The sequence below is a fragment of the Apostichopus japonicus genome, chromosome 9 (assembly GCF_037975245.1).
Source record: "Apostichopus japonicus isolate 1M-3 chromosome 9, ASM3797524v1, whole genome shotgun sequence".
Lineage (NCBI taxonomy): Eukaryota > Metazoa > Echinodermata > Holothuroidea > Aspidochirotida > Stichopodidae > Apostichopus > Apostichopus japonicus.
The window spans coordinates 17,411,668-17,434,291 of record NC_092569.1 but is presented as its reverse complement, the minus strand read 5'-3'; the positions used below and the strand labels follow the sequence as shown (position 1 = coordinate 17,434,291).

At 33.3% G+C, this 22,624-nt stretch overlaps 1 protein-coding gene and 1 non-coding gene across 2 annotated transcripts; one reads left to right on the top strand and one right to left on the bottom strand.

The window, feature by feature from the left end:
• Nucleotides 1–707: 707 nt before the first annotated feature.
• Nucleotides 708–9,531, top strand: LOC139973661 (uncharacterized). The gene is made up of 8 exons (XM_071980483.1): nt 708–857; nt 4,014–4,059; nt 4,718–4,887; nt 5,533–5,797; nt 6,477–6,694; nt 6,807–7,115; nt 7,419–7,689; nt 8,901–9,531. The coding sequence occupies exons 1-8, from the start codon at nt 777–779 to the stop codon at nt 9,215–9,217; spliced, it is 1,677 nt and encodes a 558-aa protein (XP_071836584.1). The 5' UTR covers nt 708–776; the 3' UTR covers nt 9,218–9,531.
• On the bottom strand, nt 6,048–6,120 carry Trnaf-aaa (transfer RNA phenylalanine (anticodon AAA)). Its single transcript has one exon. It is a non-coding gene; the product is annotated as a tRNA-Phe (tRNA).
• Nucleotides 9,532–22,624: the final 13,093 nt, after the last annotated feature.

Sequence of the window (22,624 nt, the reverse complement as noted above, 5' to 3'; positions counted from 1 at the left end):
TTTTAATTTATTTCTGCCAGCGGAGAGGCGTTGGTTGGGCCTCCTGATTCCTTCTGGTGATTGAAACCGCCAAAAAGTGTATCGGTTCAAATTTTATTGGGGAGAGGGGGGGGGGTGAAGGGTCACCAAATTTGGCTGACATCGGTTAGGGGAGGGATCTAAGGAAACAAATGTTTAGTTTGGTAAATGGAAAATGATATCTTTTCCATCATTTATAATACATTTTGTGGTAGAACTCCAAATCTTCTCAATGTTTGAGACTATATCGATTACTCTTCCACGCTTCGTCCTCTAAAAATGTGGAGTGCATTCTGCCCCTCCCCCTCTCTCTGGTAAACCACTGGTGTACGAAGTTCCTAGTATAAATTTTGTGTGTGTCACTAGGCCAAAAACTAAATAAGAGAGGAAAAGGGAATGGAGAGGGGAGAGGACGTGCTACCTTACATAAAATACACACATCTAAATAGCTGTATATGCTGTACTCTCGCACAATTTGTAAATATTTCCATGACGTAACATGTATCAGCTTTCTTGACCGACTGGAAATTTCCATTGTGGATGGGTGCCTTTGAATCCTTATCCTTGTTTAAAACTGACAGACAGTATCTAACGACGAAGAAGAACATAGAAACTGGCTGCGAGACATAATCATTTTACATCTTTGTAAATACACTTCAGGTCATCCGTTGTTTTCAGGAACATTGAGGATATTTCTTACCTCTGGAGATACATTTCATTTGAGTTGTCATTCATATTATACCAAGACATTCATAAATATGGAGCCTTCCGTGGCTGTTCGAGCAATATTTGCATTCTTGTGCACAATAACTATCGCCTTTACGTCCTCGGAAGAAACGGTGAGTTAAACAGTTAACAGTTTTCGTTTTTGTTTCTTATAAATCGTTGCGTTCATCAATCTGTCTTGATTGTTAGATGTTACAATTTCAACAACAAAAAAGTCAGGTAGAAAATTCAATCACTGTATAAACTTTTTAATGTTGCATTTTTGCTTGTTAGATTTGATAGTTTCCCCCAAAATATGAAGAAAATCAAAAATACTTAATAACGTGTTCGACAATTTACATTATAACATTCTTGAAATTAATGCAGTTTGAATATGGCCACTTATAAAAAAAAGTAAATTTATTTTGCTAATACTAATATTTCTTCAATAAATTCCTTCGTTCCAAAATAATAATCTATTTCAGCAGCGTACAGGAAAGTGTGGTTTTGTTGTAAAATGTGCACTGGAAGCTACAAAAAAAATTATAATTTTTTTATTTTTAGTTAAAATTCAAATTTTATACTGCTTTAAGAAGCGTTCTCTTATAGTTCAATGAATAACGCACATTCCCATTTATGTAAACCTAAGTGTATATGTTTACCCATTTGTCGCTAATTTATGTAATATAACACTAAAGTTCATACACAAGAATTGTTTGTTTTACTAAATGATTTAGTACATGACTGTTAATATTTTCAGAATAAAACAAAACATTCGTAGAAGTTATTTTAAGACAGTTGAACATTTAAACCCATTAAGACTACCCTAATCATTTTTAGAAACATTAACATATATCTCACTCAATTTCATTGACTATCATCAATTCTTTATATTTTCCCACTTGATACGGATTGCCTCTCATCAAATCGATTTATCTATAGTAGTACGCAAAGTATTGCAAGACTAAGTAATATTAATAAGTTACACTTTACATTTGAATAATTCAATGATTTCATCTTTATCTTGAAATTTCTTAAATTCAAGCGAAAAATATATAATAATATTAATAAGAATAAAAGTAATTGTAATCCGCTTTCTGATTCATAAATCACTGCACTTCCTATCTTAATAAAGCCTTTACCCTTACGCGTTTCAACTAGTCTAATTTAAATATGTTAACAGTTTATTGTATAAATGAGAAAATGTGGTAAGCCTTCTGTTAATATTTCAGAATAAAACAAAAACATGCGTGAAAGTTATTTTAAGACACTTGAACAGTTAAATTCATTAAACTACCCTAATCATGTTATAAACTTTGAACGTAGATCTCACTGAATTTCATTGACTATTATATATATATATATATATATATATATTTTTCCCCATTAGATACGGATAACTGCCTCTTAACAAATCGATTTGACTACATTAGTACACAAATTATTGTACGCCTATAGTATAGGTTATCTTACTCGAAATAAAAAAAAAAATCGTTGACTAAATGATTAGATCTTTAGATTGAAATTTCTTTAATTTTAGCCAAAAATGTTATTATCATAATTGTAGTCCGCTCTCTGTTACATTTAACCACTCCACTTCTTGTCCAAGTAAAGCCTGTATGTACCCTTATACGTTTCCACTAGTCTACGTTAATTACTTAAAAATCTATCGTATAATTGAGAAAGTATGGTAAACAATTCTAGATCATTTTATTAGTTTTTTTCTTTGTCTTAAAGTTTTAAGAAAATACTTCTTGAGTTTTGAAAACAGAGTAAATTATGGACAATATATATATATATATATTCATATCATAATTAAAATATCAACAAAGTTATTGGAATATTATAGACGGAACTGTTAAATGACAACGTTTGTTTGTTATTGGACAAACAAAGACTTTCATATAGTAACTTAGAAAATATCTATGCTGAAAGCTTGGACAAATAAAATATTCTGACAATGTTTGAACTAAATAAAATTTGTCCTCTTTGTCCTTGTTTGTCAATCAACGTCATTTAACAAGATTGAGTATATTTTTTTGTCTTGATTATCTAATTTTAATGTAGAGAGAACACATGTTCTAGAAGCTTCTATAATTTTCTTTTATATTTCCCATTTAGTTTCATTTGATTTCTTCTAAGTAGGCATTTGTCAATCTATTGAAGTCACGTAAACACTAATACTTGCATAGTAAACTTTAATGGTTACACATCACTTGCAAGTATATACTTTAATCTACTTCTCTACACTGGTACTATACTATAAACCTAGTTCTCGTCGCCTTCGAATAATATCGGTTACAACATGCACTCTTATTTCGTTAACTGTTTATTTAATGTAACGTCGGGTTGTAGCACGTATAATACGGTATCGTATATTGTCCGGTACGTTCACACGTAAAATTTATGAACGCGTTAGCTTCTTCACAATAGAAAGAATATATATATATATATATATATATATATATATATATATATATATATATATATATATATATATATATATATATATATATATTTGTTATCATTTACAGCTGCCAATTTCTCTTTCAAGCATTACCCATGCAAGTGTTGCATTTCATACCTTTTCGCATACACATGGCAATCAATAGTGTACTTTCACGGTTTAAGAAAGGTCTTACTTAATAAATACAATATACGGTGTATATAACTTTTAATATCCTTCAGTATATTCAATTCCAATTCAAAGTTTTTGTTGTGTTTGTTGAAAATCTAATATCGACCTTAATGATATGCTGGAATGAAATTCATTTCATAAACTTAATTTTCACAAACATATATCTTTCACATTTTCTTTAATCTAAGAAAGCAAAATCCGAAATTAGTAACTTGTTTCTTCAATCTTCATTTATTTCTCATCACATACACAGCGCTTCGAAAAACTTATATTGTCACATAGTCATCTGTGTTCCTTGAATGGATATCCAATCTCCGTGTAAATAATACTACACAAATCAATATAGCATTTAAAATAAGTTTGTGTTTGAATGGATTTAAATTATTTATTGAGTTTGAGTTTAACTTCCAGACATGCTTACCCCCCCCCCCCCCCCCAATAAGACATATGAATATATTTATTGTGCAACCATTTAGATTATTAACTATTTTGAAATAGTTGTTTTCCGAAAATTTATTGCATTTGTAATTTTTCTTTTAATAATTAGTTGGTAACTGAGATTGAGTAAAATCAATAGTTCTTTACAAGCACTTACTATCAATAAACAGAAAATATTTATTTTTTTGTTGATTATTCTTCTTCTCATCAATAGAGTATTCATCGGAGAAGTTTACCTTCAACTACAGATGGCACTCAAAGTATGATATATCAATTTTTTACCTTAACTATATATATCAAATTTGATGTTAAGGTGTTCATGTTACTTATTAAGATATTTCACTTCTTAACCTCAATTACTTTGCTTTGTCGTTTCATTCAGATATATAAACACGTAATTAACAAATATACATATGCTCCGTTGTTTCCAAATAAAATTTAGGTGACTGTTTCATTGAGAGCATTTGATATGTTATTTTCGACAACTTGCTACAATACAAAAATTACAACCGATAATACTGATAACGAGACAATACACTTACATTTGACAAATGATTTAGAATATAGAAAACGTTAGATAACCCTGTACCCCACGAGGTGCTTTTCACACACATTGTAAGACATGGATACGAGGATAAGTGTTTCATTATTTCGTTGTGTCATTCCAACCAAGACATATCTTATCTTCAAATAAACGAATGCAAGATAATCTAACACAGAACATGATATATGGTGATGTTCATGTTACTTTTCACACAATTGTCTATTATTGAATCTTTCCTGCTGGGGGTAAAGTTGTCTCGTAAAATCACAGATAGTTGTCAATTTTCTTGACAGGATTTTCTTTAACGGTCCAGTAACTGTGACACGTTTTGTTACAAGTTGAACATAATACATATTTCATAATATTTATTACAGTGGCTCATTACTTCTTTTATCAACGATCTGAATATCCAAAGGACTGCCAAGACGTTCAAAGTCAGTGTTCTACGTCCAACTCTAGCGGAGTATACATTATCAAGCCAGATGGATTTGAAGAACCATTTGAAGTGTTCTGCAACAACGACGTTGGTGGAGGAGGCTGGACGGTATGTGAACAAGGAAATGTTTTTTTTTTTTTTTAACCATATTTCAAACGTGATAAAGCCATTTAGTTAGCATGTAGGTATTGTGACTTGAAACATCTGTAAGCGTACTCAATAAGTTAATGTTAATATCGTAATGTTGTTTTAAACGTCGTATACGGTATGTCATATATATATATACATATATAGATATATATATATTTCTATATATATATATATATATATATATATATATATATATATATACATGTATATATATTTATTTATATAGATATATATATATCTATCTATATATATATATATATATATAAATATATATATATATATTTAGATATATATATATATATATATATATAAATATATATATATATACATATATATATATACATATATATATATAGATAGATATATATATATCTATATAAATAAATATATATACATGTATATATATATATATATATATATATATATATATATATATATATATATATATATATATATATATATATATATATATATATATATATATACTGATATAGTTACATCAGTGGGTACAATAAATTATACCTTTCCCAATATGTGTGTACAATACTGATGGTGTATTTAAGAGGTGATAATATTTGCTATATTATTCTCTTCATGTTACAGGTCATACAACGCCGAGATAGCGGTGCAGTGAATTTCGATAGGAGTTGGTCACAGTATAAAGATGGATTTGGTTTTCTCTCAACTGAGTTTTGGCTCGGCAATGAAAAGTTATCATATTTGACGAATCAAGCACATTACGAACTACGTGTGGATATAAAGTTATCTAATGGGGCATCTTTTTATACAACATACAGAGGTTTTCGTATCACTGATGAATGGGGGCAATATCAGGTTACACATATTGGCGAGTTCGAGTGTAATGCAAGTAAGTGAAAAAACGAAACGTTAATTAATATTACAACAAGAATTTGCTCCTAAATCAAATCTACAACTGCATCGTTTTCAACAGTGTGCATAGTCTTTTAAATCTTTTAATCTTGTAAATATATATATATATATATATATATATATATGCATATATATATATATATATATATATATATATATATATATATATATATATATAAATGAAAAACGTAATGAGTTGGAAAATCAAGAACAGTGAAAAAACTTTCAGCCTCCACCGGGATTCGAACCACGGGCCTTCCGCTCTTTACGCGGACACCCTAACCACTAGGCTATGGACGCTGATATGGACGCTGAAATTCCATTTCATTAGTACAACTGAAGAAGAGCCGTGTAAACGCTCGGAATATTTTGTTACCTATTTAACGTTCTAAGTAATAAAGTTGGAAATGAAAGTATCATTTTTTCCCATTTTTTTCTTGTGGATATATATATATATATATATATATATATATATATATATATATATATATATATATATATATATTTATATATATATACATATATATATATATATATACATATATGTATATATGTATGTATATATATATATGCATATGATATGATATTATATTCACATATTATATATATATGTTCTTGTTAAAACCTCATATTTTGTTCTTGATCTTACCAACTAGCGGGTACACCGTTTACTCAATGTCCTACGAACATGATCTACGGAACCTGCAGTTGCAAAGCAACATGTGAAGATCCCAACGGACAATCTGGTTGTAACAGAGACTGTTTGGGTACTGAGGGTTGCACCTGTCCAGCTGGTTTCTTAATGCAAGGGAGCGACTGTATCCGTTCGAGTGGATGCGGGTGTTTCGTGGCAGAGGCCAACTTGGTTATACCAGTGAGTATATGTATGAATCATTTAACAATCACATGACTATGCAAACGAAACAAATACGAAACTTAGGCTAATAAAGAAAATTCATCTTTATATTTTTATCTATTTATTATAGGATGGAGAAACATACGTTAACGATGACTGCACACGAAAGTGTTCTTGTAACAATAACGGATTGATCTGTGAAGACTACAGATGTAGTACAAATGCTGTGTGTGATGTCAGGAATGAAATACGACAGTGTTATTGCAATGAGGGATATGCAGGTGACGGTGAAGATTGTCGATCCTTGTCCCCTAGAGACTGCCAGGATGTTTATGACGCTGGGAATACACAAGATGGCGTTTATTCAATCATGCCAACTGGATGGCCAGGGTCTCCATTCAATGTTCACTGCAGAATGCACGGCGACGAAGGATGGACCGTGAGTCACTTCAACGCTTCTAATTGATGAATAAATGCTCTCGATAAAGTCGCACTAATTATATGCATTAAACAATTTAACTGCACTAGACCAATATCCGAAACATATCATAACTGATTGTACCAAATATGAAAATTTATGTGTAAAACTACCTCGAACATATGAATATGTTTCAGTTCTGTTCCATCGATTGTAATCCAGAACGTTACAAAATGTAAAGGGCAATTCCCAAAAATAAAATTGAATTGGATATTGATTTTCTTCTATTGATATCAGTGTCTCTTTATATCGTTTCCATGGTAGGTTTTTCAACGTCGCACTGATGACGGTATTAGTTTTTATCAAAACTGGGATGCATACAGAGACGGCTTCGGTAACAACATAAACTTCTGGCTTGGGAATGAGAAACTATATTACCTGACCAATCAGGACGATTACAAACTACGACTTGATATTACTACTTCAGATGGGACGAGTTTATATTCTGAGTTTACAGAGTTTCAAATAGAGTCCGAGGACACCAACTACAAAATGAATAAACTGGGAAGCAGGACCAGTCCCAGTGGATATGCAGGTTTGTTGTTAATATGTTTCATGTCTGCAATACATATTCATTCTCAGACTGATGCATCAAACGTCAATTTTGAGTAAGGAATTGACTTTAAAATTGTGACAAATGGCATGTTAATTTTAAATATAAACAACCTTATTTTTTTTGACATGCTGTAACACATGATTTTGGCTCCGACATACGTTCTCACACTGGTTAGGTAAATAGGACGAGATCTAGGTTCGAGTCCATTTTAGTAGTGCGAACAATAGAAGCTACTGTTACTTTATTTAGCCCAAACACCAATTATGGAACAAGAAAGAAATAATGCAATAAACCAACACGTGACGGAATATAAATGATATTCCTCTTTACTGGCAGCATAAATTAATATCAAGGAACGTGTTATTTTGTCTTGTGTCTATCTGTGTATTTCATTAATAAACTTATAAACACAAAAGGTCGCATAAGTAACATTTGATAATTAACTTTTGATTCTAATCAAGATATTGATGTCATTAAGTTTTGTTTAGCATACAAGTATCTATTTAGTAGGAGACATAACAAGGTCAACATAACGATTATGAGGTTTGTTATCACAGTTAAAAACAAACACTCATACATTTAACAAACCCACACAAGTTCCTTGCCAAATATGTGACGTCGATCAGTTCCCGGCAATGTTTGAAGACATATGACTTATCCGATACGATTGCTAAAATTTTAGCTTCATTGCTCAAAACAACAGAAGTATGACAACCAAAGAAAACATGATGTGTACTCACGTGTAAAATGTAGTGTAAATATGCAACTTCTCAGAGCTACGGGAAACCAATAAACACCATGATAATTAAAGCCTGATTTTAACTTCTAATCAACTCGGCATCTCCCACGAGGAAATGATTTATACAATCTATATATTTTAGTAAAGCAAAAATCCCTCCTGGGAAATGATGGGCTGAAATACATATTTCACTAAGCTTCCGTTAGGATACAGTAAACTAAATTTTAATATTCCAGCTCTTAAAATATGTTAAAATTAAAATAAAGAGATAAACATAGACATTTATTTCTTAATATCTTTCAATAAGACCACTGAGATCCCCCCCCCCCCTATTGTGAAACTTTAATACGTTTTCTGATTCATAGAAAGGGGTTGAAAATAAGCGCAATGCTTACCTTAATTTTTGTTGTTCACAACGTAACCACTGAATGGATCTGTTCTTACTTCGCAGGTTATTATCTCTATTATAACAAAGGAAAGCAGTTCAGCACATACGACCGAGACAACGACGCATGCGATACCTTCAACTGCGCAGAGAAGCACAGAAGCGGCTGGTGGCACTCGAGTAGTTGGTGCTCTACTTGTTATAGTTATAGCTATTGCTATTATTTCCAATACAGCAGCAGCTGCAAGTCATATTGTACTTATGAGAACCTCAACGGCGTCTACAATGGAGGCAACGCGGAAATGATCTACTCTAATTATTATTATTATTATTATTACTGCAACGCCCAATATGTTGAGATGAAAATTAGACCAACCTCTTGAGTTGATGACCAAGATGACTGTAAAACTGAGGCATTTCACAAAAGGTTTTTCGTAATAATTCAGAAGTTACATAAGTCTGACCAAACGGAGCGTGTTTGGAATATACTTTACGGATAACAACCTAAGAGAAAATTGAACCTTCAAATTGGAACATTCACTAAAGAGTTTCTTGATCAAAATTGAATGACAACTTGAGAATCGGAGCAAAGACAAAAAAACATTCATTGCTCTACTGGTGAGTCGTTTATCACTACAAATAACTACGAGACATCAACAATACTTAAGTAACAATAAATAAAGTAATAAAATAGAAAGTGTTCCGAGTTTTTATTTAAATTGTAAACGTTTTTAAAAAGAGACCCCAGAGACTCCAGTCGTACACACCATACATACGGAAATTTCAAAATAGTTATGAGCATGATATTGCGTATAAACTTTACTGTTGGCATAAGTTGTAGTCACATAACTCACCATTTTTCTTAAATTTGATACATCAGATCCCCCTCCCCCGCTCCCCCGTCCCCCCCTCCCCTCCCCCAATCTCCACAATGACAATGGAATAAGCGTTTGTATTAAAACTTGAAACATTAATCCACAACGTCTTAAATATAATTTGGGCAAAACTGTCTAAACTTACATGACATGCAATTTGCTTCGTATTCTTTCAAAATACAACATAATCGTTTATTATTACGTTACTGACTAGTTCAACCTTTCAGCCTCTGATTCTCCAGGCTCAACCTCAAAAAAGAGGCATTAGTATGGATTGTATATAGTAATACTCAACTTCGAAAGAAGGTCAATCCAGTTCATTACCTTGTTGTTTAAATTTACCAAATCCTTGTGTATTTTAATAATATCATACTGTGTTTTACATATTATGTGAAATATACATCCACGTGTAATCCCTAATCGTTCACTATACTCAGAAAAACCATGACGTACACTATAAAAACAACCTGGTGAAATTTCACCAGTTCCTGGGGAAATTTTCACCAGAAGTTGCGTTTATATGCTACCCTATATATTTTGGTTGTTTTCAACAAGTTGCTTGGTGAACGAGATTTTAACAAAATCCTGGTAGATATTACCAGGAAAGCCTGGTTAAATTTCGTGGTGAAATTTGACACGGTTAATATCAATGGGTAGTTCACCTCATTCCTGGTGATATTAACTAACATTTCCTGGTTGATGCTAATAATATCCTGGTTAATGTCATGAAATATTTCACCTCTTTCCTGGTCAAATTTACCACTTTTCCTGGTTGGTGCTAATACTATCCTGGTTAATATCACAGAATGTTCCACCTTTTCCTGGTCAAATTAACCAACATTTCCTGGTTGATGCTAATAATATCCTGGTAAATATCATGAAATATTTCACCTCTTTCCTGCTCAAATTTACCACTTTTCCTGGTTGGTGCTAATACTATCCTGTTTAATATCACAGAATGTTCCACCTTTTCCTGGTCAAATTAACCAACATTTCCTGGTTGATGCTAATAATATCCTGGTGAATATCATGAAATATTTCACCTCTTTCCTGGTCAAATTTACCACTTTTCCTGGTTGGTGCTAATACTATCCTGGTTAATATTAAACTGATTTTCCACCTCATTCCTGGTTAAATCACCCCTTTCCTTGTTAATACTATTGGGTATGCCACCTTATTTTCCATTTAGGTTGCAATGCATTCAAATTGAGAAAAAGCAAAACATAAATTATGAAACAACATCATCAATGTTACTGATAGCTAACTTTATTTGCATCTCCATTACTTTTGAATTTTGAGTAATAAGTGAACTTTCGCAATTTAGTTTAATAAATTTCTCAAATATGTATACAATAAATTAATATAAGAAATGCGGTACTGAAATCAACATTTTGAGGATATATTTACAGCATAACCATCGTCACATGCTGAAGCTCTGATTGCTCGACATCAACTGTGAAATATAACAGGGATACCAAAGCCATGATCAGCACTTATGCATAAGGATACAACTTGAAAATCACTTGATTAGTTTTCAGTACAGAACAAGAAATGAACCCTATACCTGTCTCTTGAAACACTTGATCAAAGTCTCTCTCCTTATAACCTTTGTTACGATCAATTCAGCCCTGTGTCAGTAGCTTCTTTTCTTTTAAGGTATGCTGTATTAGCCCAAAATATTCTAGATATTCAAATGTGGTCACATCTACAATCACATTCTTGATCGTCCAAGCCAAACACATCCTTCTACTACTGCAAAGCTGTGTTACTTGGGAGCCTCTCTCAATATCTCATTTTTCACCTCTTCCAGTTTGTACCAATCTAGGAAAGGAATGAAACAATTAGAGTATTACATGGTGTGTTAACAAACTAGAATGATAAAGAAGATTAATCGCTCTCTTCGGTCTACTTGTTTGTGCCAAACTTTTTGAAAACCTTATTTTTTTATCAGTTTCAGTTGTAGAAAAGAAAGAAATTGCATCAGCCTATCTTTTATAGCAAGTGCAGAAACAGACTGTGTTGGCAGACAATCAAAGATACTTCACGTTCGTTTCCTCGGATCTTTTCTGACAAACAAGAGAATGGAGATTTAAGTACACACAGCCTGTGTTGGTGAACTTGACATACCAATTGCATAATAGGCGAAGGTCAAATGTGTAAATGTGCATTACATGATAGTCGCTTGGAGCAAAACGAGTCAATAGTGTTATTTACAGCACATAGCCTATAGTCAAACCAAAGGGTGTGATACTGGTTCAACATTGTTTCTATTTGCAGAGATCAATCTTGTGCAAAGATAAATCGACATCATTTAACGCTGAAATAGGAGTAAGTGTATGGAAGTATGATCGAGATAATAATATTTTGCAATGATCGCAGTGACCTCAATTGACCTCTACGTGCATAACTTATACATGGTATCAATCACCTTGCAACTCATTTTTGTGTTGGACTTTTGACTTGATGGTATGAGTTGTAGTTGCTCAAGTTGTGTAAAGAGATATTTTACTTAATAGTAATACTCAACAGTATTCAGTTGCAATTACATCGAACAACACTTACCATCATAGGTCTAAGTAAACTGCAGCATACAGATTTTTCATGTAGTTTGCAAGTACGGTAATGGCAGGCTCAAGGTTGTGTGTTTCTTGTACTCTGTCATGGCTGTTAGCTCCTCTTGGGACAAATCTTCCATTTGTGCCAAACAACATAACACATAACAGCAGAAAGAGTTATTCATTTCTGCACCTAACAGAAGCCGGTCACCTTTGTTAGAAAATAGTTTCAAAGTAAAACAAAATCAATTACATTAACGGTCTTTGAGTTTTGAACCATGTTTAAATACTTATCAGTTTGTATCTATACAAAATTCTCTCCCATGAAAACTGTATATGTATCCCTCCTTGAATGTTCAGAAAATAAATGCAAAGAGACAAACTGTTACGGGCAGTTTGGTTTGTTGAGATTTACACCAATTTTATGATCTGCTGTGATATATATGGAAACATAATATGCCTTACTGTAAATGGGTCCCTTTTTTAATGTTAAGAAAATCAATACTATAAGGAGTCCCTGCTATGCGCAGTTCAGTTTATTGAGATTTACACCAATTCATGATCTGTTGTGCATCATATGGAAATATAATCTGCCTCACTGACAGTGCTTCAGAACCTGGGGAGTATAATTATAGAATAAGAACAACATAAGATGTAATAAAACTAGTTTCTGTTTTATAGTGTGGAGCTTATAAAATAAGGGGTACAAAGTTGTGACCTAGTTATGTAGGCTACAGTTTTACATTTCTCATGTGGATAAAACTTATTTGTGACTTGGCCTAGGCTATACCTATATCATTGCATGGAAAGGCTTAGCCTAATTAATTTCAGCCAAAATAAGTGTGACAAACTAATCCCCCCCCCCCAAATTTACATTGAAGTATAGTCTATATTGAGATTAACCATACACAAGTTTCTCGGTTTTTATAAATGAATAGTACAGAATTATCACTTTTTAAAATTAAATTTCACATTATCAATGCATATAACCTAAATTTACTATTATAGCTTTACTGGTTATAGCCTAGCCTGAGTAACTTGTACATTCAGAGGTTAATCTAGGCCACTACAATAAATGCATCACTTGCAATTTGTAGCAACCTCTTCTTTCACTGTCGGCAATCACTAATAACCATTTCCCGAACATACACTCTAGTAGTATAGCCTAGGCCTAGTCTTTAACAGCTAAGGCAAGCTAGGCCTACAGAGTCTAAGACTAAAGTGTACTGACCCAAGACTAGAGCACAAAGGTCTATGCATAATTTCACTATAAATGTGTGGCTACCGTACACACAATTACTCGAATTACCACAATTACTCGAAGAAAAAAATAGTCACTAGAAGCGGCCGTTAATTAGGGAAGGTCTTGCTTTGAGTATGACACACCGTAGGAATATACTTACTTAGGTCTAGACTTTGGCCTAGGCTAGTCCTGAAGTGAAGGTACTTACTATACAAATACAAGCCTATACTATCTCATAGCCAGTACAGTGTATTCACTACATCAGGGAATGAATCTGGCCTAACATCGTAAGCCTAAGGGCTAACATTAGGTTATACTTCAATATCGCGCGTACTGACTGTATCACAGAAATGAAAAAAAAGTCGACATGATCCCTGTATTTCACCTTTATATTTAAACACTGATTTAAGGTTACTCATACCCCATTGATCTAGCAAGAATTTGACTTCGTCATCTGCAATAATCAGATAGTTATTTGCAAAAATCTTGGTTGTATTTAAAAGTTTCTCCTGCTTGCGATTTTCGTCGTAGGAAGCTGCTAGATCGAACGTCTTGAGTCGCGAATACCAACCAATCAGAGGCAAGCATTGCAATATGCAAATAATCTCTTTTTACCAGGGTTATGTTAAGATCAAGCTTACGCCAGGACGGATGGAGCGTAACAAGTATGTTGGTTAATATTTACTCATATTGGGCAATGCTTTGTTTGCTCAACCACTTTTGCCCAACAGTTTTTAGAGTGTAGCGCAAATATTTCTGAGGTGACCGTTCATGACATTCTCTAAGTGCCCCCCCCCCCGCGTTGCTCTCCCCACAGTCAGCCCCCAGGTTCGAGTAAACTGATATTTCACCGTCGCCCATTGCGTCCCCAACATTTTATGTGGGGTGCACTCTGCCGGCTGGTAGTCGATGAATTTCGTAATTTTCTGAGAACGGAGTAATTTCCCTTATGCTTTGTTTTGATGTGTTACTTTCCAGTTTTCTGCACAAACATAAAGAAATAAGTAATACGACAGTAAATGGCTATATAGCAGGTGTATTTGTGTGATCACATCCTTTACATAAAAAAAAAGGGAACAGGCCCAACAACGTCGTATAAGTAATTAGTTTGAATGTAAGAACAACTTACTGTAAGAGTTACTTAGCTATTCCAACTGAATTGTTTCGAACTAAAACGATCGAGAATTTAATACATGTTCTCTGCATTTACATGTTATATTATCTAATATGATATATTAATTTCCATTACTCGTGCTGTCATAAGCTTCATGATGCACTATTTCGCTTGTGTTGTCACTAGCTAGAATGTCTTCCAATGGAAGAAGAATTGCATGATTCTAAAGATGCAATAAAACCAAACATAAAACAAGAAGATGAAAAACGATATTGCTATATTGTACTAAAGTTTGCACAAGCTAATCTTATTTGTTTTTCAAGTATGACTTCATATTAACAGAGGGCGCCAAGGAACTTCATCATGTATATTATCTCCAAAATGGCTGAACATTTTGCTTACAAATGTCGGCGTATCACAACTATAAATGTCTTAAGCCCGCTCTCGGCCTGAAATGTAACTTGCTGGATACCATAGCAAGTTTCTAAAAAATCCGCTGGCCAAAGCACTTATAAATGTACCTACTTCTGTTTACTTGTGATCGGCTCTGTGGAACAATATGCCAATAAACGGTAATATTTGAATGGTGCGATGATTTCCAACTTGTATGCGTAGACTCTTCATTTTTTACAACATTGTTGTGCTAGTTATCTTCATCACCTGGCTAGACTGGACATATCTATATTGGCATCATATTAATCAGAAAGTTCTTCGTATGTTCATTGTTATTTAGCCTAGGAGCCATGTCGAAGGCTAGATACGGGTGTTTCTGAAGACTTCATCACCCCCCCCCCCCCCATTCAAGCCTCTCAAAAACGGCACGAATACACATTGATACAGCAAATTCCTGTCATCAGAAAACAGTTTTTTTTTTCATAAACTATAACATTCTCGTTATGCTTTAAGAACGTTCATTAAACACAACCCATTTATCCAGATACCATAACGATTTTTAGTTTAGACTTCATCATCTGCTAAGTTGAATTACCACTGTTATTGTTCGGAAATGTTTTATTTGTTACGCTAGAAATTTTTTTCCGATTAGTAACTTCCCCAAAACAATAACCTGTACAAAATAAGGAACATAAAATAAAATCGCTATTGAAAAGAGGCAAATTTATGTGTGTCAAAAAAGCAACTTTCTTTTGGAAATTATAGTTAGTTGTAAGGGTGCTTAGTAGAGATATCTTACAATGTAAATATGCAAGTAAGGACACGTTAGCATATATAAGTTAAGCTTTGTTTTGTCAATGATACGACATTGCTAGTTGTTAAGTAGCCAAACGAAAGTACATATAATTATGCACGTATGCACATTTTTGCATCTGACTTTATCTTTTGTGTTGTCAAATTTTCGCTTTTGTTACATCGATGTGATCATGTAATAACCAGCTTAAACCCGACATGGTAATACAGGGTTGGGTCCAGTTCCACAGAATCTAGCAAAATTCAAGCATACATAATATATGCCGCGTAAGCGTTATTTAATTGGTAGTTTCAAGAACAATCATCGCGCGGGATGTGGGAATATCTTGTATGACAGGCAGAAAGCCAGCTTTTGTGATTTAGGAAAAAGAGAAATATTTCGTCAATATTTTAAGAGTCCGAGAATAACAGGTAATAAGATACGATTCAGGCTCTAATCTAACGGGCAAGGATTTATTTGTAGTCGGGTTATAAGATTTGCGGTCGTCCTGTGGAGGATCTTATGGAACGTTTGTCATCTTCCTTTGAGAACTGTTGTAATACGGACACTGCTTCGATGCAACCCGGTGCTATATTCTGCAAATATTGACGAAATGTTGAAATATTTTCTACTGCATATATTTACTATTAAAGGAATACTTCAAGAATGTTTGTAATTTTCTGTCTGTTAGTATTTAGGCGTTGGTTAGTCCCCCGATTTGTTCTGGGGGTTAAACCCGCCAAATGGGTACGTAGTTGAGACATTTTTCTACCCTCCGTATCGATTTTAAATGTTAGTGGAGAAGGGGTGGGGAGGGTCCCAAATTTGGCTTACATCGGTTAGGGGAGGGATTTAAGGAAACAATTGTTTATTTTGGTAAATGGAAAATTATATTATTTCCACTATTAATTTCACATATGTTTTAGAACTTCAATGTTTGCGACAATATCGATTGCCCTTCCACGCTTCGTCCCATAAAATTCACTGGTGTACGAGGTTACTTGTATAAATCGTGTGGGTGTATATGTCAAAATGCCCAATACTAAATAAGAGTGGAAAAAAGGAATAGAGAGGGGAGATGACTTGATTCCACGAAATTATTGGATTAATTTGATATCTTTATTAAAGGTTGCAAACCAATTGCTTACCGTTTATTTAACAGTACGAGCACGTTGTGTGAAGATAATATAGACAGCGGAACCTTAAAACTAACATTTAAAGAAAGTGTAATTTCATTCCTCTATCCTTACCTGTTTCAACTTTTTATAAGTGTCTTATCCAATAATTGGGAATAAACATGTTATACAAAAAAAAAACTGTTATAAGTAAAACATATTTCAAATAAATTAAAGTTCATTAAAAAGGGAACTGTATTTGGCTATTTAGAAAGTGTACTAATTTATCATAACATAGTCATTTTAAAAGTCATTTTATTTTAACATAATCTTAAATCAAACAGCCATTTAACGATCAGATGACCAACACATTGGACATGTTTTTTACAGTATGTACTGTATGGAAAGATAATCAGCATGTGTAAAATGCAAGGCAGATATTCCGTTCATGTCTAATTTTGTCCCTGAAAAAAAAAACTTTCTTCCAGGTAAATCCCAGGAGGAATGAACTTTATATAGGTAAAAAGTATCCAAGGTTTGGAATTGAAAAGAAATGAAAGGTAATTGTTACCTTGTGTTTTTCTGTACATTAGAATTAAACTATTTTAAATCCTTTTAGAAAAATAATTATTTAGTGATTTTAATTACACTATACATACAATAGGTAAGTACTGGATCATAGTTGCAACTACAATGCAGCATCTCAAATATTGCCTGCACAATTTACAGTAATTAATATATGCCTTTTGAAAGAGTCATACAATGTAAAGTTGCTAGTGTACACTGTAACTACTGTAAATCAGTATCCCTTTTATTTTTATCTTTTTTACATTAGCATTGCAGTAAGAAAGCAAAATCAATCAAATGTGTTTGATGCTGAATTGATTTGACAGAGCCAATCATGGCTGTAGTAAACCTGAGAATACTGTTTTGTGTGCTGTGTTTGGCAAAAACATCATCAAAATAGCATGAACTGTGTTGTATCTTTGCTGTTTCTTTTCTTTATATGTATACTTTGTAAAATTTACAAAAGTTTCAAATATAATACAAAGTTGCTGCCCAATGTTCATATAAAGGAAGCTAGTTCTGCCTTTTGGGAACCTGAGAATATGTACTACTGGGTCTGTAGGACATGAATTGTTCACCAAAATAGTGTACCTGCATTGTGACCTTTTCCTTTACAGCATACCAAGGTGGAATTAAGTCAACCAATTAAATAATTACAGTTATGTTGTTTAACAAAACTATTTTAAAAAATCACTTTGAAAAGCTGATATTTTAACAATGAAATATACTTCTTTTTTTCAAATGTAGGAAGACATCTGGTTGGCCTGTTCCTTTGCTTCTAACATATAATACCATCACCATAGATTTAAATGTAAGTTTCACCTCATCTATTTGCAAAAATAAATGTGTCATTCTTGGTATAGTACAATATTACCAATTTAGTATTTTTTAAATGAAAAATAAATCATTCATTTGGAGCTCATAACTATATAAACCGTAACACACAACTCCTTGCTTATCAATCTAAACACACACAGCTTGGGAGTGCATTAGAAATATGGCTTATAATTGTGTCTGTAATTCCAATTTAATATAATATTTACCTTTTATTATCATAAGATGTATTTTAAAAAGTACTTTGCAGTCCTTTGTTTCAAATAGTTATGCCAAGCTGTTCATTTTTTACATCAATCTGAGGCTACTTCTACTAAATTCTTGATGTTTCACAATCAAGAAACAACTACTTTAATTTGTTATAACTTATAAAAAAGCTTTCTTGAAAATTAGAAAATAGTCATGATTAAAATAAATTAATGAAAAGAAATTGCTGAAATCGATTCTGACATTTTATTAAATTATCTCATTATTATGGCTGTCCTTTGAGTTTTATATTTTAAATGCCAATTTTTGTGTTTACAAACATTTTGTAATTACTGGCTTGTGAATTTAAAGTAGTCCTGAAAACTCTTGTTACAGCACCTTTACAGATTATTCTCGTACCCTCTAGCAAATAAGATGATACAATATTTACAGTAAGTGTTACTGTTTTGACTCAAATGTAAAGTCGCTTTTACCATACTTAAAGATGCGATTAAAGTAAAAAAAAAAAGAAGTAACTTCAAGATTTGTAAAACATTGCCAGACATTCAGACATTGTAAATTAGACAATTAAATGGCTAAATGAGGGAACAAAATACTTTGCAGGTAGTACTGAGATACTAGTTGAAGTAGAAATTAGTAGTGTTCAAATTTATTTAGTTAGGTAGGAATAAAACTGATGGCCTTAATTTAATTAAATAAAATTATTAGGTGGTTTTTCATTTTTATTTGGTTATATAATCTTTCTATTTTATTATTTAATATTATATCTAGTGTTTTCTGCTCTGTAAATCTCCAATTATTTGAAATGGAAAAGAAGCCAGTTCAGGACAATATATTGTCAATAGTCTCAACATTCAAGAGAAAATATTTTTGCCCAATTGTTTAATCAACTAACCTGTACATGTAGATATTTATGTGTGCAGTCCTGTTTTTATGAATTCTTTGGGGTGCAATGTGTATACAGTATAAACTGTTTGCTTTTGGTGTTATTCTCTCATGTTTATTTTTTTTCTTTCCAGTTCCATTTTCCCCTCCATTTTCTTTCTACTTTTTTGTATATTTTTTTTAACCATACGTTTTAAATTACAGCAAGAGATATAATTGGACAAATTTGAAAAAGCAACTTCATCTCTACACTAGTTCCTATCGACCAAAAAGCGACACTAATTTACTATCAGACTACCGTTACTGACCAATCACTACCGGTTAATACGTTAACTTCACTGTATCATGTTGGTGCCATTTTGCACAACGGTCTCTTATCTGGCGTTAGTTATTGAATTTTCATTTAAGTTATAATACTTTTAAGAAAACATGTGTTTATGCCCTCCCGTGTTTATTTTACCAATCCGTACTCAGGAACCCCTAACACACTTCCATACATTGTGTATGGCAATATAGTGTGAAACATGTGGACATTATTTAGCCAACCCAATGGAGTTTATGCACTACCATATCTAATTGACCAATCAGAGGCAGCTAACACACATCATTTTGACATGCTGAGTACAACATTTACCTTATTTATGGTGTTTATGCTCTTCTGTTCTGTAGTGGACCAATCACAGCCAATCTGTACAATCAGCCTTCTCAATTGCTGAAAAGACTGAACACTTAATGGCTATTATCCTCTCCCTTACATAATCGCCCAATCAAAGCTCGCACAGTAAACTGGTCTAGACATCTGCCATGAATATTCATCACTATGCAGCTTGGTCATAGTCCAAGCATCTCCATTTCTTGTTTTCTCTGATCTAGGATGTACTATTGCAACATCAAATGATACGGATAAGAAAGGGTTACGTCTGATCAGGAATTATCACTGTACACTATCATAAGATCTGGCTATTAGCATTTTGCAGTGGCATGAATATCTGGGTGCTTTATCAACTCTGTAGCAATTTTGTTTATGTTTTTCTTTAAATCAGGATGTAAGACCTGAGATGTATTTTAAGTACAGATGTCTGTTTGGGTCTTCTGTAAGCATTCAATTACAAAGCAAAACAAAATAATTATTTGCAAGTGCTCCTCACAGTGTTCAGAAGATGGGGTATCTTTGTCAACAGGGTCATTATGTTGCACCTCATCGGAACCCTTTTCTTTTTGTCTTGTTCATTTAGTGCAGCTCATCATGATATGTATTGTTGAAGCATTTTGAATGTGGGATAATTGACTCAATATACTTGCAATAATTTAAATCGTGTTGTGTCACTTTCTATGGGATTGTTAAGGTGCTGCCAACATTTTACATATTTTGTACTTAGCAGCTTTCGGTTACTGTAGTATACTCTATTAAACAATTTGCCAAAATGAAAAAAAAAACAACACATTTTTAAACTTTATAAAGTGATTTACCTCAATATAATGCTGAAAAATGATGAAATCATATACCACCGTTTCGCATAGTAAGACATTTCAACCATGTAATTGTAGCAAATAAATGATAAATTGATGATTAAAACATCATTAACAGCATTTTCCAGCAAAATCTGTAATAACCCATGCATCAGGATGTCATCATTTCAACAATTTGCAGCAAAATGATGAACTGATCATTTCATAATCTTGTCAATACAACATTCTATAGATTTTCTAACAAAATCTTTAATTACAATTGTACCGCAATGTCATCCATTCATCAATTTACATCAAAATGATGCTACTGATGCTACTGTCAAGCAAGTACAGTACAGTGTAGCTGCCTGGATTTAGAATGAGAGGTGAAGATGTCCAGCAACACTCTTTAACAGCTTCTCTGAGTTAATGTCGATCAATTTCTTGATCACTTTCCTTATATGTATATATTTAGCTCTTGAAAATGAAGTTCATTTACTAATTAGATTTAATGGAAACATTTCCTTTGATATAATGATATACTAACCTTCTAGAAGTCATATATTTTGAAGTTTTTTTTCTTTTAAATCTGCATAATTGTTTTAACTATTTTGTTTTTCTTTTTTAATTTGTGTAAAAGTAAATTGGCCTGACGTTTCGATCCTAGCAGGATCTTCTTCAGAGGCTAAATGATTAGTAACAGTAATAGAAGGGACAAAAACACGCACATAATACAGACAGGTTTATGAGCACGGTGAACACAATGAGATGGATGAAAAGGGAATTATAAGTAGACAGGGGATGGAGAGAAGAAAGCAACAGGGGAAGAGGAGAGGTAGGGGATAAACAGTAGAGGGACAGAGAGGGGATTAAAGGAAATACACAAATGGATTAATCTAGACTTGTATTTTATGATCAAGTAGCTTGCTAAGCCAATGAAGTTGATATCGTAGAAATGAAACTGTTCATCTGTCTGTGTGTACATTCATCCCTCTGTTCGATTATGTTAAGCAACTGTTGCCCCCAGTTACTTACTGTATGTGTGATCAATGTGCTTATGTGCATCAAAGTTGCCCAAGTTGTTGCACATGTCAAGGACTTCATTGGGTGTGTTCACAAAAGTAGGTCAAAGATCATTTGGGGTCATGATAAGGTCCAAACATGACATTTCAAAATGTTTCCGTTGGGGAATTAATCTGAACAGGAAGGAAACTTGGTAGTGGACAGATCTAAGCAGTTCTCAGAATGTTATTAACTTGCAAATAAAACTTTTTTGTCCAATACTCAATCACACACTTACATCATTGAGGTGATACAAGTATCAAGCATTGCCAGTTCATCACTATTTATTTATATTTGATCGTGACTTTTGCATCATTTTGCATGTATCCCTATAGATCAGGGTTGTCCAGCCTACGGCCCGCGGGCCACAGTCCGGCCCGCCGCAGGGTTGCGTCCGGCCCGCCAGAGATGCTCTACGGTGCGAAATTTTAGTGAGCAGATTTATTGATAACAACTTGAAGCTATACAATCAATCATTCGAACCTTCTGGGTCAATAAAACTGCATACAGGTCAGTTTGTGTGACACTCTCTCCCCGGAGGGGGGGGGGGGGGAGGTGGTGGCTGAATTGTATTCATCTGTTTTATCAGGAAGGAAAATAAATCAGTGTACTCTGCGCGCAGTGCTCACATCTTGTTGCTTTGGGCTTCGGGCAAAAAATCGAAAGTCGAGCGTAGGGTTCATGCTGCCCCCTCCTTC

Bases quoted from the DNA above. Each gene is read 5' to 3' on its own strand.
- LOC139973661 (XM_071980483.1), top strand. From the start codon at position 777: ATGGAGCCTTCCGTGGCTGTTCGAGCAATATTTGCATTCTTGTGCACA. The intron at 4,888-5,532 runs GTATGTGAACAA...TTCATGTTACAG, and splicing joins TTGGTGGAGGAGGCTGGACG to GTCATACAACGCCGAGATAG. The intron at 7,116-7,418 runs GTGAGTCACTTC...TTTCCATGGTAG, and splicing joins ACGGCGACGAAGGATGGACC to GTTTTTCAACGTCGCACTGA.